Source organism: Schistocerca piceifrons, chromosome 2 (genome assembly GCF_021461385.2).
Source record: "Schistocerca piceifrons isolate TAMUIC-IGC-003096 chromosome 2, iqSchPice1.1, whole genome shotgun sequence".
NCBI lineage: Eukaryota > Metazoa > Arthropoda > Insecta > Orthoptera > Acrididae > Schistocerca > Schistocerca piceifrons.
Genome location: NC_060139.1, coordinates 196,452,944 through 196,480,852, shown reverse-complemented (window position 1 = coordinate 196,480,852; position 27,909 = coordinate 196,452,944). Strand labels below are relative to the sequence as shown.

General features: G+C 42.4%; 1 protein-coding gene across 1 annotated transcript in view; it reads right to left on the bottom strand.

The window, feature by feature from the left end:
• LOC124775244 overlaps positions 1 to 27,693 on the bottom strand; it is a 364,434-nt gene extending 336,741 nt beyond the window's left edge. The window contains exon 1 of the mRNA XM_047250082.1: positions 26,497 to 27,693. Within this exon, the coding sequence (XP_047106038.1) occupies positions 26,497 to 26,682 (186 nt within the window). The 5' untranslated portion in view covers positions 26,683 to 27,693. The remainder of the gene's footprint in view (positions 1 to 26,496) is intronic.
• Between the last annotated feature and the right edge of the window lie 216 nt (positions 27,694 to 27,909).

Sequence of the window (27,909 nt, the reverse complement as noted above, 5' to 3'; positions counted from 1 at the left end):
CTACGATTAGTTTTATACACTCGTAGTTACTTCTCTGTAAGTCCCTCCGTACGCAAGTAATGCACGAGTGTTCCCAGTGACTGTTCGGCATTAATTTAATCAAACAATAACGCTTCTTTCCACATATTTATATGGGTTCGTTTGATTTATTAGCCAGCCTCTCACTGATGGCTGCCAACCTGAAGACTAGCGTGAAAACAACAGCTACGGCCTTGGATCCAGTGTTACTTCGCCTTCCTTGAACTTGCGGTTCAACATGGAATCCCAACTCAGAGGCAAATTTTGCAATTTTCACAAACAAACAAAAATTATCCATAATGAAAGTTTCACTCTGCAGCGGAGTGTGCGCTGATCTGAAACTTGCTGGCAGATTAACACTGCTTGTTGGACCGTGACTCGAACTCGAGACCTTTGGCTTTCGCGGGCAAGTGCTCAACCAACTGAGCTATCCACGCACGACTCACGACCCGTCATCACAGCTTTACTTCTGCCAGTATCTCATCTCCTATCTTCCAGACTTCAAAGAAGCTCTCCTGCGAACCTTGCAGAACTAGCACTCTTGGAAGAAAGGATATTGCGGAGACATGGCTAAACCATAGAGCTTGTATGAAGTTTGGAAGGGAGGAGACGAGATACTGGTGGAAGTGAAGCTGTAATGATGGGTCGTGAGTCGTGCTTGGGTAGCTCAGTTGGTTGAGCACTCGCCCGCGAAAGGCAAAAGTTCTGAGTTCGAATCTCGGTCCAGCACACAGTTTTAATCTGCCGGGAAGTTTCAAAATTATCGATGATAACTATCCCACTAGCTTCCAAGAAACTACTGTAATGGACCGAGGATCTAACTTTAAACTTTTCATCCGTACAGCACCCAGATATCGGGAGTGTTGATTCCAAGAGACTAAAATACACAGGTGTGCAAAACTTTAGGACGAAATTAACTTTCGCGCGATCTGTCATAGCCAAGTAAAACAGCTCGATGAAACATGGGCCGTACAGTATAGTACAGAAGGTAAGAAAGAAATACGCAATGAGACGGAGACAAATAACACTTTTATTCAAACACAATGATTACCATGACGTCACCGCAGTTTATTACGATCCCCTGGACATTACAATTGGCGGGACATAGTTCTTCATCGTGCGTGTGATCACCATCGACAGTAAAGCATGCTCTCAAAGACAATTGATTTATTAAAAAAAACTGTAGATCTGTATCTTGTAGAAAGAGGATGTGTTGCTAGGCCGTCGCTCAGAACGTATTGTTACATTTAATGAAAATTGATATTTTAGTGATAGAACCGAGTAAGGTATTTGTAAGAGTTGCCAAAATTTGTGTGTACAAATTTTCTGGAAGTGAAGAATAGAAATATCTTGTTTTTGGAAAAGGAGGTAAACTTCATTTTCGTCGCCGTCTATCGATCGACAGAATTGTAAGTGTACAAAGTTCACTAAAATACAGGAAAAGAAATGCATTCTCTATAGTTTTCATTTAATAAGTAACAATCTCTCATAATTTATTAATTACAGTAATTGGATTATGCTCTTGTACAATAGTATGGTGCTGAACTCCACTGACCAATCTTGATGTAGCAGGACGTGTAGTTTGAAGGAAGTTTGTGGGCTAAGCAATCTCCTTTTCTCACGAAGAGTAGACTGCTGTTTGATCTTATTTACTTACAACAGTGGTCCCTTAGGTATGAAAAGCTACGAAAACTTGGGCTCGAAGCTATCCGCAAAACGGCCAAGTAACTAACAGAGTCGTATTTTAAACGTTAAAGAACAATAACTTCCTCCAAATTGTAATACGTCACCAACTGGTGCAGAAGTTGATCATTCAATATGGCAGCAATTCAGGTATCAGTTACGACAAAGTAAAAATCTCAATCAAAAATCAATCTCTCTCTCTCTCTCTCTCTCTCTCTCTCTCTATCTCTCTATCTCTCTATCTCTCCAAACACAAATACAAATATTCAAATTATTAAAAAAAGTCATTTTATATCCTCCACCAGCGGAGTTGACAACTGGTGGATGGTCTTTGGTGCTTATGGCCGTGCTGCAGTACGTTTCTCTAACGCATGTCATACGTGTTTGATGGGATTTTAAGTCGCGAATGTGTAGGCCACTCCATTCGTCGAATATCCTCTCGTTCCAGTAGCTCCTTCATCTGCGCTGTTCTATGCGGTTGCGCGTTGCCATCCATAAAAACGAAGTCAGGGATGAAGGTAACACTGAAAAGACACGCTTAGGGAGTAAGTACAGTGTCACAGTAACGTTGCCGGTAAGTGTATTATATTGAAAAATTTGGAGGTCAGTACGCTGATGCAACATTATGCCTCTCCACACCCCAACTCTTGGACCGAAAAAGCGAACATGTTCGTCATTGTTCATCGGTGTATTACGTGTTCTCACCATGAGGCAACATCCAACGTTGTGGAGCATAATAGTTTTGATAATTCAGGTATGACGACGTGGGGAGACAATGTTGCATGGGAGTATTAACCGTTGAATTAACCTCTGAATCTTTGAACAAGGTACACTCATCTGTTAACTTCACTGTGACACTGAATACGTTTTCTTCTGTATCGAAGGAAATCTCGTTTTGGACACGATATGGAACTACATTAGTTTCCAACAATTTTACTGCCACATAAGTGGTCGGTGCCGTGCCTTTTACACCGTTAAGCTCTAAAGTTGCCTAGATATGAGTGTAAATATACCTTAAAGGACGTTTCGATAGAGTGACAGGATTGGTTTCAGGAAGACAGCATTCCACAGCAAGGGAACGGAAGCCAGTGACTCATCGCCTCACAGGGCAACTAGAAACATTCACTGCATTAAGCGCCGCAGTCGTCTGCAATACGAAGCGTCGATCCGGACAGTAAAGTGGTGCGCGTTGGCAATAACGGCTTTGCTTTGTGAAATGTCAGGCGTCTGGCGTCTGACCCCCAGGTTCGGAATAACTTGCTGCCTCGACACGAAAGAAACGACACTAACACTACTTGTGGCAACATATTGGTCGCCATTGTTTCCTGCGTAGAAATGCGTCCTTATGCTGTGAGACAAGTTCATTATTAATCTATATGTTCTTTTGTCATCAGTCTTCTGAGTGGTTTGATGCGGCCCGCCACGAATTCCTCTACCGTGCTAACCCCTTCATGTCAGAATAGCTCTTACAACCTACGTCCTCAATTATTTGCCAGATGTATTCCAATCTCTGTCTTCCTCTACAGTTTTTGCCCTCTGCAGCTCCCTGTAGTACCATGGAAGTCATTCCCTCCTGTCCCTTCTCCTTATCACTGTTTTCCACAAATTCCTTTCCTCTCCGGTTATGCGTAGAACCTTCTCATTCCTTACCTTATCATTCCATCTAATTTTCAACATTCGTCTTTAGCACCACATTTCACATGCTTCGATTCTATTCTGTTCCGGTTTTCCCACAGACCATGTTTCATTACCATACAATGCTGTACTCCAGACGTAAATTCTCAGAAATTTCTTACTCAAATTAGGGCCGATATTTGATATTAGTAGACTTCTCTTGGCCAGGGACTCCTTTTTTGCCATACCTAGTCTGCTTTTGATGACCTCCTTGCTCCGCCCGTCATTGGTTATTTTACTGCCTAGGTAGCAGAATTCCTTAACTTCATCTACTTCGTGACGATCAATCCTGATGTTAAGTTTCTCATTTCTACTACTTCTCATTATCTTCTTCGACGTTCTTCGATTTACTCTCAATCCATAATCTGTATTCATTAGACTGTTCATTCCGTTCAGCATACCATGTAATTCTTTTTCACTTTCACTCAGGACAGCAATGTCATTAGCGAATCCTATCATTGATATCCTTTCACCTTGAATTTTAATTCTACTCCTGAACCTTTCTTTTATTTCCATCATTGCTTCCTCGATGTACAGATTGAAGAGTAGGGGCAAAAGGCTACAGCCTTGTCTTACACCCTTCTTAATACGAGCACTTCGTTCTTGATCGTCCACTCTTATTATTCCCTCTTGGTTGTTGTACATATTGTATATGACCTGTCTCTGCCTATAGTTCACTCCAACTTTTTTTCAGAATTTCGAACATCTTGCACCATTTTACATTGTCGAACGCTTTTTCCAGGTCGACAAATCCTATGAACGTGTCCTGATTTTGCTTTTGTCTTGCTTCCACTATTAACCGCAACGTCAGAATATCCTCTAGTGCCTTTAACTTTCCTAAAGCCAAAATGATCGTCACCTAGAGCATCCTCAATTTTCTTTTCCGTTCTTCTGTATATTATTCTTGTCAGCAGCTTAGATGCATGAGCTGTTAAGCTGATGGTGCTGTAATTCTCGCACTTGTCAGCTCTTGCCATCTTCGGAATTGTGTGGATGATGCTTTACCGAAAGTCAGACGGTATGTCGCCAGATTCATACATTCTACACACCAACTTGGATAGTCGTGTTGTTGCCACTTACTCCAATGATTTTAGAAATTCTGATTGAATGTTATCTATCGCTTCTGCCTTATTTGATCTTAAGTCATCCAAACCTGTTTTAAATTCTGATTCTAATACCGCGTCCCCTATCTCTTCTAAATCGACTTCTGTTTCTTCTTCTGCCACATCAGATAAATCTTCCCTTCATACAGGCTTTCAATGTATTCTTTCCACCTATCCGCTCTCTCCCCTGCATTTAACAGTGGAATTCCCGTTGCACTCTTAATGTTACCACCATTGCTTTTAATGTTACGGAAGGTTGTTTTTACTTTCCTGTGTGCTGAGTCTGTCCTTCAGACAATCATTTCTTTTCCGATGCTTTCACATTTTTCCTGCAGCCATTTCATCTTAGCTTCCTTGCACTCCCTATTTATTTCATTCCTCAGCGACTTGTACTTCTGTATTCCTGAGTTTCCCGAAACATTTTTGTACTTCCTCCTTTCGTCGATCAACTGAAGTACCGGGTGATCAAAAAGTCAGTATAAATTTGAAAACTGAATAAATCACGGAATAATGTAGATAGAGAGATACAAATTGACACACATGCTTGGAATGACACATTTAAAACAGTACTTCCTTTAAAAGTGTGCTTCGTAATTTTACTTTTAGGTAAGCTTCTCTTGATATTACCAGTCTGCATTTGAAAACCAATCCTACTTCGACCACCATAATTTGCTTTGCTGCCCAAGTAGCTAAACTCGCACGCCCTTCTCATTGTCTCATTTCCTAACCTCATTCCCTCGGCATCGCCTGATTTCATTCGAATACATCCTTCTATCATTGCTTTACTTTTGTTAGTGTACATCTTACTAAAACCTTTCAAAACACTATCCATTTTAATTTCTGTTGGTCCATCACGGACGGGGGTCATCGACTTGTTAAGTAACTGTCAATGTCAATGAAACTGACCAATAGCCGAGTAACTTATCATGTTATTTTATTTTATTTTATTTTGAAGGCTACCAGTTTCAGCATTTCATTATGCCATATTCAGGCTCCACATTCATCTCTCTAAATAAACGAAATTGCCATATGGAGCCATAAATCTCTGGATGTCGTGAATTCAATCGTTACACTAGGGCTTCATTCGAAGACTTCATTGGAGTCGCAATCAAGCCTTCGAATGAAAGGAGGGGAGAAGGGGGGGAGGAGGGGCGCGGGGCGGCACCGGCGGCTCAAGGCGTCGGGACGGGGGGGGGGGGGGGGGGAGGCGGCACTAGGTGACAAAAAGCCAGTTACCAGATCGTGGGGATACTGAATATTACGTTTCACCCATTGTTCCATACATTTTCCATGATGTTATGATCGTGCGATTTAGCTCGCTAGTAGATGAGCGATACAGTTCATCAAACCAGCAACTTATGGCTACAGCCTTTGGACACAGCTACTGTCGTCTTGGATGTTGGGAGTGTCCACAGTGTAATCATCATGTAGGTTCACGAGAGAGGGCAACATTTGGTCACCGAGAAAGTTGAAATAAACATCCTGGCTTATGGTTACAATAAGCCGAATGAGCACTCCCAAGTCATGGAACGAGAAGCATCTCGAAAAATCACAGAACCCCTTCAGGCTCGAGAAATACCCTACACACTCTGTGAGTTAAACGCCTCCCTCATTGTGCAGACAGTGCACTCGACATCTTGCATCATCTGATGACTGTCAAAACTGCAGCTCTTCAGACCAGTCAGCTACACGCCAGTTGGTTTCTCCCCCCCCCCCTCCCCCCCCACACCACCCAACTCTCTCTCTCTCTCTCTCTCTCTCTCTCTCTCTCTCTCTCTCTCAGCAGATGTGCATTTGCGAAATACCCATCTCGAAACGTCAATTTCATGCATTCTGTTCGCAGTATTCTTTCGAAAACTAGTTGAGGGACCTGCATTCGCTGACGGTGGCAGTTCCTGGCGTGTTTGAATCAGACTGTCATTGACAAAGCGCGACACTTGTCTCCGGCCCCTGTGGGATGGAACCTTTTTACGACTACGCGATGTTTTATGTCTGGTACACTACTTCTTGCATACACTTTGGACAGTTTAAGTTGATACAGCTTTACTGCCTGTCTGGGTGTGGACACGTTCAAACAAGATAGTTGCTTTCTGCCATTCTGTCACGTCTCCATATCGACCCGTTATCCTATATATCCGAGTAGCACATACACACCATTGCACTGCCAAGATTTTCGTCACCGATGGTGGGCCCCTGTGCTCATGGTACAAGCTCCAAAGCGACAGGAGTGCTGTTTCAGGGGAGCGACTAAAAGATCTGTAAACGGATATTCATAGAGGAAATCGGTCACTAGGAATGTAGAATTTATTGCAATCTAGAGAATGTGTTGTGTATTGTGAAGATCACGTAAGTGGGTGCAGGTGCTTGGCCGTGAAACGGATAGGAACGTCTGGTGGGTAATTCGCTGACTAATTCTGTACAATTTGTCGTGCAACACAGCAACTAGTTCCGCCAGTGATAATGGGGGGCGCACAGAACTCAGTACCAATTTATCCGCTCTAAAAGCGACAAGCCTCTTCGATAATGACCAAGCCAGCTCTAAATTATATGGAAGAGATTCCTTTAACTCCAATATTAAAATTAAATAAATTCGTGGACAGAACGTGGTAGGAATAAAAGCTTTAATGGGCTATCTGTTATTCACCTATGTTTATCATCACAACAGCTAATGGATTTGTTTGTAAAACACTTAAGAATTTAAGTAAATTACGTCACCAAAGCTGATTCTTTAACTTTCAATGGATGTACAACAATAATTTATCCACTTTACTGGCTGTTTAGCTCAGTGGCTGTGAATTATATTTTTTTTAATAACTACAGCAACCAGCCACTTTTCACATATATTTATTTAAGCTAATACGCGTTTCGGACTTTCATCTTCTGTTAGCGTAATACATATTTGAGTCTTCAGTCAGCACATAGTTACAACGTAGACAGAAAATTGGATGCTGCAGCTGCCCTGTGCAAAATTAGAATTTTGTTTAGCTACCACACATCGCGACTTGTACATTTACGATGTATTGCTGTTTGGGTGTACTTAAAAAAATGAGATATCCACCATCTTGCCGGCTGACATCTTTGTTTATGTCCGAAAATACATTTATGGTCGAAGACTACATTTTGCTTGCAAGTTCAGCTATGGTCAAAGTTATATTTTGATTACGGTTTCTGTATAACTAAAAAAACCGAAATTGCTTAACATGAATGTGCGTATATCATATATGATTAATAAGTAAGTGTATGCGTTGTTCTGTCGTTGTTGTTCATAAATGTCATTCAGATGTGATAGGAAAAAAAGGAAAGAAGGAAAAGTAATATTAATTCTTTTATATAAAATGTACCATATTTTTGTTTTATGTAATACAGCATATAACCTAAACTGTTTCTAATGCATTTATTTAATAATCATGTAGAGTACTCAGCACATTATTGTTTAACAGTTCCAATTCTTTTTAGTCACACAAGACCTGTGAGCAAAATATAACTTCGAACATACCAAAACCTGTAATCAAAATGTAATCTTTGACGATAGATGTCAGTCGGCAACACGGCGAATAGTTGACTTTTTTGTGCAAAACAGAAGTAAAAAAGTGTGTGTGCCTCATCCATAAGGGTGAAAATCGGAAAAACAACAAAGTTAAATATACAACTAGCGAAGTCTAGTAGCTAAACAAAATTGTTATTTTGCACAGGACAGCTGCGGCATCCGATTTGCTGTCCACGTTGTAACTATGTACTGACTAAAGAGTCAAATGTGTTGCGCTGACTGAAGATGAGTGGAAGACCGAAAGGCGTATTAGCTTAAATAAAAATCCGTAAAGTGGCTGGTAGCTGTAGTTAATTCAAAGCAGGCTTGCTTTACGAAGGAAAATTCAGAATACTGCCCTAGTTAAAGCCTCGCATTAGTGCAAAGTTGAAATAGACATTAGTGTCATTCATTGCATAGAATTTGCTGCTGAATTAGCCTCGTCTCGCGGTTCTAGGCGCTCAGTCCGGAACCGCGCGACTGCTACGGTCGCAGGTTCGAATCCTGCCTCGAGCATGAATGTGTGTGATGTCCTTAGGTTAGTTAGGTTTAAGTAGTTTTAAGTTCTAGGGGACAGATGACCACAGATGTTAAGTCCCATAGTGCTCAGAGCCATTTGAACCATTTTTGAATTAGCCTCTCTTAACCATGACACACTGTAAATTACTCGCACAAAAAACTGTGCCCAAGTAGTTGGAAGAAAATTCGATGAGGAATTTCGCCTTACCCAAGAATTTTTGTTTTACCCAGACATGTTTCAGCACTTTTCGTGCTATCTTCGGTGTGTTATTTTATTTCATTTCTGTTGGTTTGATTTCGTGGAAGAGACCAAAAAGTGAGGTCATCGGTCTCATCGGGTTAGGGAAGGATGGGGAAGGAAGTCGGCCGTTCCCTTTCAAAGAAATCATCCCGACATTTGCCTGAAGCGATTTAGGGAAATCACGGTAAACCTGAATCGGCTGGACGCGGGATGGAACCGTCGTCCTCCCGAATGCGAGTCCAGTGTGCTAACCACTGCGCCACCTCGCTCGGTGTTTCATTTCTGTAAAATTCTTAGTACATATTAACGTTTAGAGAGAACATTTCGTACAAATTTAGATTTGTGAATGAAGTGACTGTTATCGAAAAATGTACATGGGTTGTTCACAATTCACAGTTGAGATATGCATTACTCGACTGGTGCATTGTATGGTGGTTTTTTACAATATGTTTGAAGTTCTGGTTTTGTTGCTTATTTGGAAAAAGGGTGGATGTGTGCATTAGTTTACATACCTTACATGAAGCTATGGAATGTTTATGTTGGTAACTGTGAGTCTGATACACTATCTGAAACTTGTCATCTGCAAACAGCAGAACGTGATTTTTGTTTTTGTTTGTTAAGCCTTTCCGAACGAAAATGCGTATGTATCGCGTTATTTTGCGTGTTACTTACGGCTTTGATGGCGGAGTTCCTCATCCAGTTTTCTTAGCAAGGACGGAAATAAGAAGAACTGCAACACCACAAGATGGTTAGTTAGAAGAAAATACAGGTCACGCCCATTTACAAGAAGGGCAAGAGAAATGATTCACGAAACACCATCCAATATCAATGCCATTTGTTGTGGAATATTAGAACGTAATTGAGTTAAAACGTAAAAAATGGTTCAAATGGCTCTGAGCACTATGGGACTCAACTGCTGAGGTCATCAGTCCCCTAGAACTTAGAACTACTTAAACCTAACTAACCTAAGGACATCACACACATCCATGCCCGAGGCAGGATTCGAACCTGCGACCCTAGCGGTCACGCGGTTCCAAACTGAAGCGCCTATAACCGCACGGACACTACGGCCGGCCTCCTGTTGATGTTTTGCTCAGATTTGTGAATTGTATAAATTTGTAACAAACAGTAGTTCCTACATCACTTATTTACCTATACTAACAGTAGTCGTCCTGTCACAGTTCCCGCGACTACCAACGAAATTACTTCTGTCTGAATGACTCTTGATACAGGACAAAGTCTTACTCTCTGCCTGTCAAGAAGTTCTCAACCCATTCGGAAACGAAATCAGTGTTTGAAGGTATGTAATAGAGCCACAAACGTCTTCGTACATGCGCCTTGTAGTAAGTACGACTTTATATCGGAAACTATGTAGACGATGAAATTACCTTGTCCCGAGTTCGAGTCTCGGCCCGGCACACAGTTTTAATCTGCCAGGGAGTTTTATATCAGCGCACACTCCGTTGCGGAGCGAAAAATTCATTCCGGAAACATAAACTATGTTTTATCGGAGGGTGTTGCTCCTTTCACTCTTTGTCGGGCAAGAATGGTCTCGAAGGGGTATGTGAGAGAACGAAATCTCTTCGTACACCCGCCTTGTAATGTTGTACCACCGTTTTCAGCAGGCTGCGGAAGTGTGGAAAAGCATTCGAGTCGCTCTCCTCCCTTTCCCTCTCATCACCGTCATCTAAAACCGTAACTAAATCGTCAAAGGCGACAAGAACTGCAACCAGCGGCGTAATTTGTGTTTCGCTGCGCCAGCTGAGAGCCATGCTGGCGGTGACAATTTGCACGGACAATGGCCTCCCATTCAGGCAGAGCTGTTTCGTTTACGACGCACTCCCCTCTAGCCCAGACACGTAGCGGTAGATTAGAGTCACAAAAAAGTTCCTCTGCTTATCTCGCCATAGCGAACTGACGTCTGACTATTCCCCAGGCCCCACACTCAATGTTGCACACCGTTGTTTATCGCACAGCCTTGAAGATGAATAGCAGTATGTTTCTTTCTTAACTCTATTGCAGTTCAGCATACACGAACAACTGGTTATCAACTACTCGTTTCGTTATACGTTATGTGTCTTATGACCGTCAAATGAGCTCAAGGAGAGCAATGGGAGAAGCGTCCAATTACTTTGAACTGAAAACACTGTCAAACGATCTGAGTAAAAACCCTAAGAGGTTATGGTCTTACGTAAAATCAGTAAGCGATTCGAAATCATTTATTCTTTCAGTCAGAGACCATACTGGTACCGAAACGGAAGGTTAGAGAGAGAGGGCCTAAGTACTGAAATCAGTCTTCCGAATTTGTTTCAGCGCGGAATATCGTAACACAGTCCCTCGTTTCAATCATCGTACGAATATCGTAATTGGAGATATTGAAATAACAGATCGCGGAATAGAAAATCAATTACAACTGCGATTGGACTAGATGAGTTACTTATGCGAAAAAAGTTGCTCCCTTTGTAGCAGCAATTTATCACAGATCGCTGGAGCAACGAAGAGTACCTAGCGACTGGAAAAAAGCGGACGTCATTCCCGTTTACAAGAAGGGCCGCAGGGCAGGTACAATTATAGGCGCATAACGTAGGCGCCAATCCGTTGTGGAATTATGGAACACGTTTTATGCTCGAGAATGATTACGTTTTTCAGCAACGGAAATCACCTCTATAAAAATCAACATGGATTCAGAAAACAGGGATCTTGCTAAACTCAGCTCACCCTGTTCTTCCATGGCAACCATTGCGCTGTAGACAACGGCGCTCGGTTTAATCCCTTTTCCCTTGACTTCACGAAGGCATTTTGTACACTGTTGTTATTGACTGAACTGTTTATTACTTTCTACTTTTCGTTTGAGTTTTGTGTTGCATCGCGTTTCTGCGAGACGGCTCTCAGTAAGCAGACAGCTCAACTATATCTCAGAGGCGTAGTGAAGATAAAGAAAAATGTCTGGAAAAATATTGCTGAATCTGACTCATCTTACGCAGAAACAGGCTTCGCTCTGGGTGGTACGTCGAATAATGAGCGAAGTACATGGAACTGGATATCTCTGCTGATTCATTAGCAGCGAATAACTGGCTACGCTTGTAGGAGCCGTGTGACAAATCAACCTGATGTCGGTATCTCGTGAGGCAGGGCTCTCCATCGCCCTAGGACTTGCTTCCGGGGAGGCTGATGATTCAGCCAAGTAAGCTCAGACTGTCCCATTTAGACGAAGTAGTGAGTCAGTAGCTAGCGTCTCTCTGTGCGCGTCAGTGTGTGTATGCGGTGGCAGAGGCACATGTATTGTGATCAGAAGGCGTATTCGTAGATCACGTAAAGTGACATGCGCGCCCTTCGTAAAACCTGTTCTGTTTCTGACTGACCACTGTATGAGGTGTTAAACTGGTGGAGAGCAGACAATGTATCATTTCCGTCAGGAAGTCAGCTGCCTTTGCATTCTTGTCACTGTGTGCTAAGTGGTTATGGAAAACGTCATCCTTACCATTCACACAAAATCCTGAAGACACCAAGGGCAGAAAATTCGACAACAATCGCAAACTCAGATAGCGGCTCGTGTATAAAAATTGCTGACAAAAGTAGTACACAGGACTATGGATAGGAAAATAGAATCAGTTTGGCTTTTAGAATGCTAAGGGCACCGGATAGGAAGTTCTGAGGTTGTGATTTATGATAGAAGCAATAATAGAAGCAATAATAGAAGCAATCAATACACAAAAAAATGGTTCAAATGGCTCTGAGCACTATGGGACTCAACTGCTGAGGTCATTAGTCCCCTAGAACTTAGAACTAGTTAAACCTAACTAACCTAAGGACATCACAAACATCCATGCCCGAGGCAGGATTCGAACCTGCGACCGTAGCGGTCTTGCTGTTCCAGACTGCAGCGCCTAGAACCGCACGGCCACTTTGGCCGGCAATCAATACACATTTCTAGGATCTATCGACCTAGAAAAAGCGTTCAAGATTGTAAAATCGTGCAAAATATACAATAACTCAGAAAAATAGGAGTAAGCTATAGGAAAAAAGGATAATATACACTATTTACAAGAACCAAGAGAGAATAATAAGTTTGGAAGGCCAACAACGAACTGCTCTGATCGAAAACGATGCAGGACAGGTATAAAGTGTCCCTCCCATATTGTTCAATCCATTCATCAAAGAAACATTGGCAGAAATAAAAGAAAGGTAGAAGAGTCGTGTTAAAATTCAAGGTTAAAGGGTATCAGTGGTAAGATCCGCTGATGTCTTTGCTATCTTCACTGAAAGTGAATATTAATTACAATGAGTACACAAGCACAAATTAAGAGTGCGAGTTTTGTTACCATATTTTAGCTTACCTGTGGCTGCAGCTCAGCTTGGTAGGTACTAAATTTTACTGTTGTTAATTGTTCAAAATCATTTAATTCAAGTTCAAAGTTAAATCCTTTATTTCTAAATTGCGTAGATTCAAGTTGCTTTTGAGATGATTGTTGAGGTAGCCCAAGACTAACCTTATTTTATTTAATTTCGTAGTGCTTCAGAAACAAAATTCACTATTAATTTCAGTCACTAAATTAACTTTCAATTTTCCGGTTTTATTAATTCTTTTGCTAAATTAAGTCAGAGTGTAGCGAAATTTATTACTTCTGACAAACATTCAGTTTTCACACAACACGTGTCAACCTTCAGCTGCCACGCTTTTAGTGCTAATTATATGTGCATTAACCTTTCTTTTTCAGTTGTTATAGAAGATGTCCATAGGACTGACGACGGTAATTTTCCCCAAATCTCAAATATCTAATTAACACCAGTTAACTGTTAACGTAACGCCCGCACATTTACTTTCTTTATTAACTCTAACCGTTTTCAAAATTAATTTCCACCAATTTCATTTAAATTTTTCCTTTCATTCAGATGTAACCATTTCCTCCCTCTTTACCGACAGATTAACTTCAATGACGATTGCTTTTCCCAAATGTCCATTAGGTATATCTAGTTTAATTTTTTACTGTCATTAAGGTCGATAAGTGAGGGGGAGGTTACAGACGCTCTCCACAGAATCGGAGAGGAAAGGAATATACAGAAAACGCTGACAAGGAGAAGGGATAGGATATCAGTTACGACATCAGGAAATAATTTCCGTAGTACGAGAGGGAGCGATAGAAGGAAAAAATAAACTGTAAAGGAAGGCAGAGATTGGAACAAATCCAGCAAATAATTGAGGAATTCGGATGCAAGTGCTCCTCATGGAAGAAAAGGTTGGTAGAAGGGAGGAATTCATGGAGGATCCCATCGAACCAGCCTCAAGACTGTTGTGAAAATAATTCTCATTGCAAGTAAAAGGTTAAAACCATAATTTCGCATACTATCCATATCTCACGCCTTCAAAGCTACTAATTTCGGTCAGACGGCAGATCATCCTTTGGTATCTATAAGCGAAGAGGAAGACAATAATTATCACAACCATCCCAAAAGAAAATAATAATATATCCGTAAATCATTCGTCACATAAGTCATACTTACAAAAAAAAGTCATTACAGAAAATGCGGCATCTTTTTCAGGTATATGATGATTTTTACGGCTTGTAGCCACTGTGATATTACGATGTTCTCCATTGCATGTAAACTCCTATGGAAAATCTGTTGTTTAGTCGAAACTGGTTGTTTTCATTAAGAGACAGTCTGCTATTGTACCTAATTAAGATTTTTCACAAATATTTAAAAGCTATAAATCATAGCATCATTAAAACTATGTACGATCGTATTTATTGACGTCGACCACTGTCCAGGAAGAATAGATATTACCTGAATCGTGGTCTGATTGAGAACTACTATGCCCGCTGTGTAACCTCCGCTGTACTATGAAGCTTCTGCCATAATCGCTCTCCGTCTTGCTGCCACAATCTAAACGCAATCAAATGCAAACGTACAGTGTGGATAAAATAAAACTCGACTGGAAAATGTACTGCCTGATAAAGTACCAAGGCGGAGAGGAGAAACTGGAATGAAAACCTCGCGGGCTCAGATAGTATGTGATGTTATGTTAGTGATAAAAAAAACCTACACAAATTTATAAAGAACTTGACAATATGATCCCACTTGTTAGGTTGATTTTGCCCTGACGCACACACTGGGGCTATAACGTCATCGTAGAAGAATCGCAGAGAACGTCGACATCCAGAACCCCCTGTCGGAGAAACGGGACACGGTCTTTGCACGCGCGACGATGGGAAAGCGCAGTCGCAAGTCGCGGCCCATGACTTGCGCTGGCAGTGTTTTGGGGCCCGGTATGAGAGTCCTGACTTCGATTCCCCGTCTGTGTTGACTCATTGGATTCGTTCGTCTGCGGCCGTCGATGCCTTAGTACCGCCTACGCTGATTCCCATGGCTTGCTGAGTTGAAATCCCGACTCTCTGTCAATTATGTCATTAGCACAATATATTTCGACTGCTTCTTTGATAGAGTTCCATTACATGGAGGCGCACGAAAGATCTTTTGGCTCTCCGTAGTATTAAAAGAACGGCACCCATGGTCTAGGGGGTAGCGTCCTTGACTAGCAATCAAAAGCCCTCGGTCCCTGTTTCGAACTCCACCACCGCTCTCGCCTTATTTCTCCAGCAGTCTCACTGGGAAGTTTCATGATACATTGCTCAACGACACTGATAAAATCCTTGATGAGTGAAGTCCTTGGAGTGGGCGCAAAATTTAGTTCCTTTTCCAGGAATAATTTCACAGTGTCACTCAGTGTCTTATCTGCGTAAATAAACAGAGTGGTTCCGCATAACTTACCTTCTTGCGATGAGAGGTGTGTGAGGCTGTAGAGCTTTGAAGTTCGTCGCGCCACAATCTGGTGCCGCGTCCCGTCCGAAAGCGACCACGTAACACCGTCCACACACACTGAGGAATCCGCTGACAGACGCGATGACATAGATGAAGTGAAAGCAAGCTCCTGGAGACTAATTCTGATCTTGTATAGCGGATTCTCTCCCCGACGCCCTGCTGACTTCTTGTTTAATCCTCTTAGTGGCCTGTAATGGGTAAACCTGACAAATGTCGATATGGTTTACTGGCCAAGATATCTCAAAAAGGGAGAGCGCTCAACAGTCTGCTTCTCTTGTTGCAAAGTTTGTCGGACTCATGTATTCTGTTGACCATCTCCTCCCCCTTAGAGCCGGTACCGGCATACCCATTTATATACACTTTAAGTCCACCAGCAGGATTAAACAATGAGCCAGCATGGCACTGGTGAGAGAAAGAATCCGTTATACGTGGCCGATTTCGGACTGGACGCGGCGCTTCAAACTTCCAAGTTCCATCGTTTCATGCGCTACTCACCGGAAGAAGATAAACTATACAGAGGCACTGTGTTTAATTACGCAGATAAACCACTGAATGACGTTGCGATAACACAGTTTGGAAAGGGACTAGATTTTGCGCGCACTGCAAGGACTTTGTTCAAGGGCTTTTTCAGTGTCACTGAGCAAGGTGTCTTGAAATTTCCTAGCGAGACTGCTGAAGAAATAAGGCTAGACACTTGTAGGGTCATAATTAGGATGCCCGGACCCAAACAGAACATCACCAATGAGGAAAGGAAAGAGCTCTGTTCATTAAGGTACTGAAACAGTAATTTTACCAGCTGACAGGGTAAAGGCTACTGTTCGTTTGCCTACATCTTCTTGCTTTGACAAGATGACCGATTTACTGCAGGATTCATCGTGTCGCCGTCTCCAAAAGGACCTACCGGACGCAGTACAACGGAAAACATCTGCCCTTCTCAAAATCAGCCCGTTTCGTGAACATCTGAAAAAGAGCTTAGGAGTACAAGGGCCACTTCCACCACGCCTGCAAAAGATACACAAGGACGGGGATCCGTTTAGCCCATTGTGAGCAATATGGGAGCATCAACATGTTACCTAGCAGAACATACGGCTTCTCTTTTGAGGAATTTGCTAGCAAAATATGAACACCAAATTCGAAACTCAGAAGAATTTGTACAGCTACTGCAGAATTTGAGTTTCTAAGCAACTGATATATTGCCGTGTGGTGAGGGCCTCCCGTCGGGTAGGCCGTTCGCCTGATGCAAGTCTTCGAGCTGACGCCACTTCGGCGACTTGCGTGGATGATGATAAGGACAACACAACACCCAATCACTGAGCGGAGAAGATTTCCTACCCAGCCGGGAATCGAACCCGGGCCGTTAGGTTTGACATTCCATCGCGCTGACCACTCAACTACCAGGGGCGGACACTGATGTATTAATGAGTTTCGATGCGGTCTCTTTGCTCACACGAGTACCTTTGGTGGGTTCACTGTAACTCATAGGAGCTTAGCTGGGAGGAGGACGTCTTTTCTAAAATGTGCGTACCTCTACTTAATTTTTATTTAAGGAACAATATTTTGAACAAAATAACGGTGTTACTGTTTGTAGTCCCTTGGATCTCATAGCAGCTGATTCTTTTTTGGAGGACTTCGAGGACGAAGAACTAAAGATGGAGGTTTTGAAACCTAAATTTTCCTGGGCGACGCATTTACGGTAGGGCCACGTGGGACAGCACCGCTTCATTTCTGGCACACCTGAACTCCCTCCATCCGAGCTATACTTCAACATGGAAGTGGAGAAAAATGGAGACTTGTTTTTCTATGTACCGGTCCATTGAAAAGTAGGTTAGTTGGGGCACAGTGCGTTCCGTTAACCAACTCACACTGACCTGTATCTTCGAAGCTACAGTTGTTTATTACGGGACTAGTTCATAGGGACTAGAGTTATCTCAGATACAGGGAGCTTGTCAGCAGGGCTTAGCCATCTTCGCTCTGTGTTTATCCAGAACAGGTACTTTGAAAAGCTGACTCGACATACATTTCAACCAGCACATGAGACCGCGCTTTTCGCGCGTCACGCATCCAAAGACCGTGGTTCGTTCCTTCGGCATGAGGCTCTGGATGTCTATGCCCCATCATATTCGTCATGACGACGTTACAGCCCCACATCGTGATGTCTGAACTCTTTTCAGAGAGCCAGCACGTATATTGGCGAGCCACTGCACCATCACGTCAATAAGCACCTGAAGATAACGAGCAACCGTCTCAATGAAATACTGTGCAGCTCTCACAACATTATCCGACGCGACGCCCGTTACCACTGGAGTAGTTATTTCGTCGGAAAAGACTCAAACAGCTCACGAGTGATAATATTTGCTTTTCGTATGGCCTAAGTAGTTAAAGTGACTGCCTACGATAATTGGAGATTCAGGTTCTAATCCTGTTCTGGCACAAACTTTCTTCTGTTACATCTCCATGTCTCCAGTAACATCTTTATTTGCACAAGTTGATCATAGCCTCATAATTAAAGTAGAAATGTCGCACAAATTTTGCAGTTATCACGGTATTGCTATTACACAAGCAGCCAAACTAGTAAAATAACTGCAGTTTGTCACTGATCAACAACTATTCTGTTCGATACTTGATTATCATGGTTCCATTTCGTATCCCCTACACCTGGTATCCACGGGTATTTTTGTAATAGCGGCCCCACATGTAACACTTCTAGGCGAAGTTTTCCTGGAAGTTTGATAACGTCAAAACTTTTTCTTCTGTCTTATCCTTTTTGATGGTATTTCCTAGTCGTTGCATAACGCCGTGAACTTATCAAGACAGTACAGGCAAAAAGCTGCAGTGTTTCTGTTGATAACATTACTGTAGCGATAACGACATTCGGCAGAAAGTTTCATGGATTTCCTGAGACGACACGGAAGGTGTTCGTAAGATTGCGTTGCACTCGGATGAAATGCCAACTTTCTTCAGTGAGTATATCACAAATAAACACAGTGTTAAGATCGTGAACAACGAGTAACAATTTATAACATAATAGGAGCTATTTAACATGTCACTGGTATTCTACACTTACATATTTGCTTCGTCTTTATATTGATGTCACGTTTAGCTTAGTTTTACGTGAAGCATTGCCACTGCTGCCTCGCTTTTAGGTTTGCTGTTCTGTGTTACTGAATTGAAATAATGGCTTCAAAGCAGTTCAGCTGTCGCTATTGTATAGCTACATTTACTGCTTCCTCAGGATGTGCACTGCATCCAGGAACAATTCCCAGCTGCCACGCGAACGTTCATCATTGTTAATGACACACGAAATATTTTGTGTCTGAGAGACGTGCAATGTGCGCCAACTTTTTGGAGGTGTGCCGATTTCAAAAATTTCTACTCAGCGAATACATAGACACATTGGAAAACTCTGCAAACGGCATCGAAAAACGAAACTGGATGTTTTTACGAGCTATGAAATTCTAACTTTGAAATTGCCAGCCGAAACTAAGACAGACCTGCACAGGTACAGTTTTGCGGGCAGTGTTTCGATCTACTCCAGCGAGGAGAAAATAAATAAATGAATAAATACAAGCTCGGATTGTACAACAATGGGGAAGAAATCAAATGAGACCTGTCCGTGTGGACGGATCCTGGTGTTAGCCCTATGTGGTTCAAAAGAACAATCGAAAACGGTGATCTGAAACATTGCTCCTAAGGAACAAAAGTCCATTGAGTCAAAAACTTCGTCACCTTGTACCTGTGTTCTCGATAAGAAAGCGAGTTGTCATTATTTATTGAAGTATAAAATGAACGGCTCAAACTCAACAGCTGCCAAGTTCGTACCATTTGTACCACCATGAATAACATACAGCAAACGTTTATCAATGACGGCTGTTTTCGAATAATGCCATATCTTCTACACGTGAGTTTCATAGCTACTTCGTACAAACATTCAGTAGTAAAATACTCCCAGGAAAGACGACAAAAGGTGATCTGTTTAATGTTACTTGGCACCACAGTCATGTGCCGTGAAAGATGCGCGACATTTAATTACAGTGATGTCAGGATAGTCGAGAATTACACGTCGGTAGTTCTTCCCCCTCTTTGTCATTTATTTTTCACATGCTCACTCAAATTTTGGTTAAATGAAAAAGACACTGGCTGAACAAATATGTATTAGTTCTCTCAGTGGCTTAGTTCCGCTATCCAAGTTTACCGTTTACGTTAGACTACACCCGAAGTGAAGTATAATAATCGACAGTGACATCCGTACCTTGCACGTCACCGGTTGGTTAATCGCGGTACAACTTCCACTTTCCAGTCCAACCACGAAGTTCATGGCAAGAGCGATTGATTTCACGCTTGTCTCTTCGAAGGCGCTGGTGCCACAATTGCACTTCATCTTGCTCGTTTCCCGGTACTTGCACATGTTGCTGATTGGGGTGTTCTTAGTCCGCGTTATTGCTTTTATCTCAGTTTGCTTTATCTTTTACTGGAACTATGTCCTCAACAACATTGTGTGATTAAATTTCTTCCAAAATCTCAGTTTCAAATCGAAAACAAAGCAATTTGTAAGCCGAACTATTGGTATCTGATCCCAGAACACTTATTTGTGTAATGAGCGTTTCCTCCAAAATACTGCAAAAATATATTAAGTCTTTTGAAGACAGTGCTAACATTCAACATCTATATAGACAAAGACGCTTTAGGCGGGCGTGTATCGTGGTAGCTACTACGTATATATTGAAAGAATCAGAGATATCAAGTAAAAGCCGTATTTACTACGAAAATCGATCTTCATAACTCTCGATGCGTTCTTCTGTCATTTCATCTTCAGATGCGGCTCACAGAGACACCGCACGCATTTCTACATCTGTCTGCCTAAATTATTAGATTTGTTACATTGATTTAAAACATTTTAAAGTTAAAGAAGAGCACCGATGCAGGCTACACTTCAATTATGAGACACTGCACCGTTTTCGTTCTGCTTTGTTAGCGTTACACCCACATAGTCATACATATTTACTGTCCTATGACTCGGGACTGACATTTTTCCTGAAGGTGTCAATGATGTACATTCGGATGTCATTCGCACACGGAATAATAATAAAGCTATGCAGTAGTACAGAGTGACCAAAATGAAAATAGCGCTGAAATCGCAAATCAAACACCATTCTTAAAGCAACAGTTATTCAGTGATGAGGATTATCTGTTTCATTCCGGCGCATGTTCAGTTAGTTTATATAGCCGAACAGACTGAACCATCCCTCATTTGAAGAAATAAAAACTGGAGTCCGGCTGTTCCGATACAATTTCGTTCAGAAACCACCTGCAGAGCTGAATGACAGAAGGTTGCTGGGGAAAATTTAAACAGTATAAAATATAAATATTTCAGGGATGGAAAAACAGATTATTTTGAAAATACTCATTTCATTTCATTATATTCTTACATTTAGAACTAACAGATTTGCGACTCTGTCAAACATTATAATAGGCTGTCGTTCGTTTTGTCTCCTGGTACTCGATCTCGTTTATAATAATCTCTTTGCCGTTTAGTTATTTTCCGGTTCAAATGGCTCCGAGCACTATGGGACTTAACTTCTGAGTACATCAGTCCCATAGAACTTAGAACTACTTAAACCTAACCAACCTAAGGACATCACACACATCCATGCCCGAGGCAGGATTCGAACCTGCGACCGTAGGGGTCGCGCGGTTCCAGACTGTAGCGCCTAGAACCGCTCGGCCACTCCGGCCTGCTTATTTTCCGGGACAGGCTCTTTTTGTCCGTCCTGTTTAAGTATTGTGCTAATTTGGAAATTCGCAGTAAGTGTACGTGCATCTTTATATTTAAAGATATTTGTAGTACGTGTTAAACAGTAAGAAGCCAATTTCATTCACGTTTTTACTTCAAATATACCATGAAGATGAACACCCAGTTTGCTTAATTGCATCGAGTATCAATACAAGAGCTTTTTGTGACAAGGACACTTTTATTTTTCAATAAATGAACAGTCATGGTCGTAATGATTTACATAATAATACGACGTAACATCAAACGGTCAATGTCATCATTAGACCCCATACATTCAAAGATATTACCAATGTAGCTCGCGTAGCACTCGTGTAATGAATGATTTTGACTCATCGAACCGCAGAGGCTATACATTATTACGCGACGTATCTAAAACGTGCCAAGATACTATGATACCGTATCATCTAAGCGAAAGACTCTGTAACTGAAATTGTTACTTATACAGCAGCTTATCTCGCTGAAACGTCACGTTTTTAACAAATAAAAGCTGTTGGCCCCCAGCTGCATAAGTCCACAGATCTAGTGAACGGAAGGCTTCGGTATATTCTTTGAAGTGTGATGTCATGTCTTATGAACATGACGTCTGCTATGTTTTTGTTTGTGAGATTCAATTTTAGATGAGGTTCGAAAGTTTGTTTACCATGTGTGTGGTAGCTTAAATCTTTTGTTTTCTAAACCTACGTATGTCTAGTATGGCATCACGATCCGCTGAGTTGTATGATGGTTTAAATCGTGTTGTATATTAGACACCCACAAGTCTCATGGAGATGGAAACTGTACTCAAGATCGCTATAATGCCGTTGTGCACCGACACTGGTCTGCAGAACGAAGAAAGTACCACGAAGTCAGGGTTGGATCAGAAGGTGATAGTTTGGTTGTGTTTGTTTATATTCCAGCTAACTATTTTAACATTATGATGACAAATCCTACATAACTATCAGGTAATCCTTGTGTGTATAAATAAGTAAATAAGATGAATAAATGCATAAAGTAGAAAATAAGATGAATAAGTTCTTAAAGCAAACTAATGTGTTACGAAATTTATTTTTACGTTGCGCGTTCTCCAGGGTATTTCAAAAATACGTTTTTGAACAGGTCCCTTGCACGAAAACAAGAGAAAGGTTCGTGCAAACATAGTTCCGAAAATTCTTCGTTTTCGAGTTATTAATGGAAGTTAGCGTCCAACGGTTTTCCAGGTACAACCCACCATCTTCATTTATCTATGCAACCGTTTGACTCATTGTATGTTAGACGGCGTTGTATTCGCCGGGAAAATTGTTTACATTCATCATTCGTCTGAAAACGTGTCGATTGTGTACGTGTACTGCAAGTAGGGAGATAACTGAAGGTACTGGTTCAAACATGGCAGGATATTCAAATTGTTAGCTGGTAGACATGATTTTTAGCACTAGAAGATGTGCCACTGCTAAAATAAAGGAATATGTGACTTCTACATGATGGAGCTCCAACATAGTTCAGACTCAGTGTCAGAGATGAACCGACTGTTTTCTACTATCACAGACGGATAAGTAGAATAGGACGAGTTCCATAGCCTGAACGTCTCTCTAACGCCAGTCCGTTGGATTATTATCTCTGGGGGATCCTTACATAACTGATCTACGCAGAAGGCCCACCCGGACGCAGAAACTCTTCGCTGTCATGTCAAGGAAACCTACAAAACCATTCGTAACTGTCAGGTAACATTTGCAAGGATGTGACAGTCCATGATTTGAAGAGGGCACGCGTGTTTATAGGCAAGAGAAAGACATTTGGAGCTTTTAATGCAAACTTTCGTTTGTAACTCTAACGCATAGGATTTTCGTATACATGTTTATATGAACTTCTTTCCTTGTTTTGGTGTGAGGACGCTGTTCCCAAAGTTTGTGATTGCATTTTTGAAACATCTACGGTAATTGATACGCAGTGGCTCCTCCCTTGCATTTTCCATAGTTTGCGCGCGATAGATGAATGTAATACGCATCTAGGTACCCGTCGGAGACTAGTCCAATATCTAATACAGGTTTACGGAATTTACTTCTGAGTTTTGATTTATGAAACGAGAAATGTGTTAGATGTGGCAAAGTACGTTAAATATGACGCGAACACGGATCCAAACTATTCTACAAATCAATCTGTAGCCACAGTCTTTCCTTAGCATTCACATTCGTTGGCTCCGCCACCTCAACCCAACTATCATCTTCCAACCACATCTTGACATCGGACCACGCTGCGGATCGGTGTCACCAGGACCATGTCCACATTAAGGGGGGTAGGACGTCAAACGGGCCGACTTGGAGCAGGAGAGTCACCACAGGACATTTTAATTTCTACTGTCTATACTTTTACAAATAAATTCATAAAACTTTGTCACCATGACCAGGAAGGATTGAGGACTCACACTCATCGCAGTGGAAGTTCAAAAACGTAGCAAAATACCTTTTTTTACATGTTAAATTGTATCATTTTTTTCACTTATTACTGGCTGCATTTGTTGCTATAGGTACACTTTTCTTCCTAAGTAAGGGAGATTCTTGTATGAATTTTTCATAGCATACAAACAGTAGTTATAGGTGTATGAAACTCTAGAATTTTCCAAATCTATTAAAAACTGTGGAAAAAATTGAGATAATTAATTATAAAACTTGAATTTTGGCTAAACATGAAGTTTAAAATGTAACAGTCATTTATTTTTTTCATAAATTAAATAACTTCTATAGTTTCATACACCTGTAACTATGGTTTGTATGCTGTGCAAAAGTCATCGGAAATACGGAAGCGTCCGATACCGCCCGTCTGCTTTGACCCATGACGTCACAAATATGGCGGAAACGACCATAAACCACGATTCCAATATGGCGCATATAAAGTCGGTACGCACACATTATGAGGACGAAAATACATCGAAAAACAAACACACACACTTTCCACAAAAATCCTAACGACACTAACGGGACAAACGCGGGAAATGGGGTGTTTTTGGGTGGGGGCAAACTAAATATAAACAAATTTAGACACCCTCCCACGCACAAAACCACACAAAATGACGAAAAACACCGACATCACAAAACTCCCCAAATACCATTAAGCGCAATATCATCTGAAATCGGATACTTCCCTTTATCTATATAGCTCAACAGCTGCTTCCGATCCCATAAATTGGAATCAAACACTTCCCTTGGCTTATATAGCTCAAAAACATCTCCCGATACCAATACCAACATACACAGCCACACGTTGGGATCGAACACTTCCCTTGACCTGCGCAGTGTTAGTTTTATCCGTCATATCCATTCCTGAACAAAAACAACAGCCGATTAATTTTACTAAAATTACCGCATGACTTACAGTGAACAACACTAAATTAACCCTCACACAAAATCGTTAACCCACTGAAACGAATTCCACTACAAACACAGCCGACACTCTAACAATTCTTGATAATGGGCAAAAGCAAACGGAACCCATTACACCACACAAACGAAAACCCTGAACATACCACCAGAGAGCACAACAAACCACAACACGACATCTACAAACACGCCACACTCACAAACCGCGCCGTCATGACGTCACACACAACACCCTTACGTCACGGGTCAAAGCCGACGCTTGGGATGGGACGCTTCTGTCGACCCAAGTCAGTCATCGAAGAATCTCTCTTAGTTAGGATGAAAAATGTACTATAGCAACAAATGCAGCCAGTAGTAAGTGAAAAATGATGAAATTACACATGTAAAAAAAAAGTGTTTTGTTACGTTTTTGAGGGAATACTCTCTTTCAAATTCTGAAGGTGGCAGGGGTAAAATACAGAGAGCCAAAGGCTATTTACAATTTGTACAGAAAGCAGATGGCAGTTATAAGAGTCGAGGGGTATGAAAGGGAAGCAGTGGTTGGGAAGGGACTGAGACAGGGTTGTAGCCTATCCCCGATGAGCAAGCAATAAAGGAAACAAAAGAAAAGTTCGGAGTAGGTATTAAAATCCATGGAGAAGAAATAAAAATTTTGAGGTTCGCCGATGACATTGTAATTCTGTCAGAGACAGCAAAGGACTTGGAAGAGCAGTTGAACGGAATGGACAGTGTCTTGAAAGGAGGATATAAGATGAATATCAACAACAGCAAAACGAGGATAATGGAATGTAGTCGAATTAAGTCAGGTGATGCTGAGGGAATTAGATTAGGAAATGAGACACTTAAAGTAGTAAAGGAGTTTTGCTATTTGGGGAGCAAAATAACTGATGATGGTCGAAGTAGAGAGGATATAAAATGTAGACTGGCAATGGCAAGGAAAGCGTTTCTTAAGAAGAGAAATTTGTTAACATGGAGTATTGATTTAAGTGTCACGAAGTCCTTTCTGAAAGAATTTGTATGGAGTGTAGCCATGTATGGAAGTGAAACGTGGACAATAAATAGTTTGGACAAAAAGAGAATAGAAGCTTTTGAAATGTGGTGCTACAGAAGAATGCTGAAGATTAGATGGGTTGATCACATAACTAATGAGGAGGTATTGAATAGAATTGGGGAGAAGAGGAGCTTGTGGCACAACTTGACTAGAAGAAGGGATCGGTTGGTAGGACATGTTCTGAGACATCGGGGGATCACCAATTTAGTATTGGAGGGCAGCGTGGAGGGTAAAAATCGTAGAGGGAGACCAAGAGATGAATACACTAAGCAGATTCAGAAGGATGTAGGTTGCAGTAGGTACTGGGAGATGAAGAAGCTTGCACAGGATAGAGTAGCATGGAGAGCTGCATCAAACCAGTCTCAGGACTGAAGACCACAACAACAACAACGTTTTTGAGCTTCCACTGCTACGAGTATGAATCCTGAATCCTTCCTGGTAATGCTGTTAAAGTTTTATCAATGTATTTGTAAAAGTATAGACAGTGGAAATTAAAATGTCCTGTGGTGCCTCTCCTGCTCCAAGTCGGCCCATTTGACGTCCTACCCCGCTTAAGGGAGATTGGAGGGGGAGGTGGGGGGAGGTTATCACATTGTAGCCACAGCAGCCAGTATCTCGATCGAGAGAGTTGTTTTGACACAGACGTTGATCTGAAAAACCCAGAGGTGTTAACTTGGGCTAGTTATTATCACGTCCAACGGGAGTGAAATTTGCGACTTACGATGCGCTGCGTCTTGTCGGGGGCGATGGCGGTGATCTCGAAGGAGCGCGGCGGCGGCGGGCCTCGGTCCTTGAGCCTGGCCGAGATGAGGCCGGGAACCCTGGTCACCAGCGACAGGCGGCGCGACAGGCGACGCCCCAGCCGCGACGCCGAGCGCCGCGGCGACCGATCCGTGGCGTCCGTCATGGCGGCGTTGGAGCTGGCCTCGCTTCACTGTGCACTTCACTTTCACCAGGCGCTGCGGTGCCACTCTGCCGCGATCACTGATTCACCGGCCTCCAACAGGTATCGACGAAAACAGAGGTATGACGGCCTTTCAGTAGTTACCGCCTCACTTTAGCCCAAATGGTATCACACCTTCTCTAGACTTCTCCAATGTGCCAACAAAATACCTGCAGAATTTGTTACCCTACCACAGTCCCTGACCTGAGAGTGCCAATATTTTGTCACCAAACGGTGTTCATCTCTCCTTGAATGTGAACCAGAAACAATTTCAGAAAAAAACTGATATCAACACACGCAGTAATCTCTTCTCTATCGCTTGAGCAACTGCAGCAGGCAATTGCGAACTGTACGCAATGCCAGCATTATTTCTCCAATCAACACCAATCGCAACACTCCTCACAGTTTTAATCAACTAATTGGGAAAGTCACTGCCAGTCACTTGTTACGCAGCAAGTTGAGCCAGAGCACACTCGAGAAGAAAGTTTCCACGTCCACAGCAGCGATGTACAGTTTCACTTTCATGGCAGTAAGAACCACTCTAAAGCTCTGCTGGCTTTAAATGCAACACACAAACTGTACACCCGCTGCAGATCGGGCCAGTGATACAGCGAGTCGTCGCAAGAAGCACCACGACATCTACACATATAGTGAGGTCGTACTCGGAAAAAGCACTGACAAGCAAAACTCGCGTCTTTTATTTACACATGTCAGCCAACGATGGTGCCTCAGAAGGCAGCATACTGATAAAAATCCGGCGTCCTCGGCTGGGAGAGTCACACAGAGCTGGTGGTTCTGTCGATGATTGCGCGAACACGCGACTAACAGGTGTACCGCACGGAACGGACCGAGAACGAACATCCGCGAACGCGTCACATACGTCCCGAAGGACCCGTCGTGTGCCCACCGAAGACACGTCGCAAGACCGCGGACCTGTCACTCGTCTGCAGACACGGAGCGTCGCCGGCCGGTGCAAACGTCGCGTCGCGCGCGGCGTGTAAACAAACACTGCCTGCTGGCGGCGGCTGGCCCAGGAGCTGCGCGGCTCGGCGCGACTGCGTCTGCGCAGTGACTGAGCGCCGCCGCGGCCGGCCGGCCCGCGCGCCGAGCCGCCGTGTGACGTCACAGCAGGTAACAGTACTGCCCGCGCAAGTAGCTCAGGTCAGTGTAAACACGCGCGGCGCGGGGGCG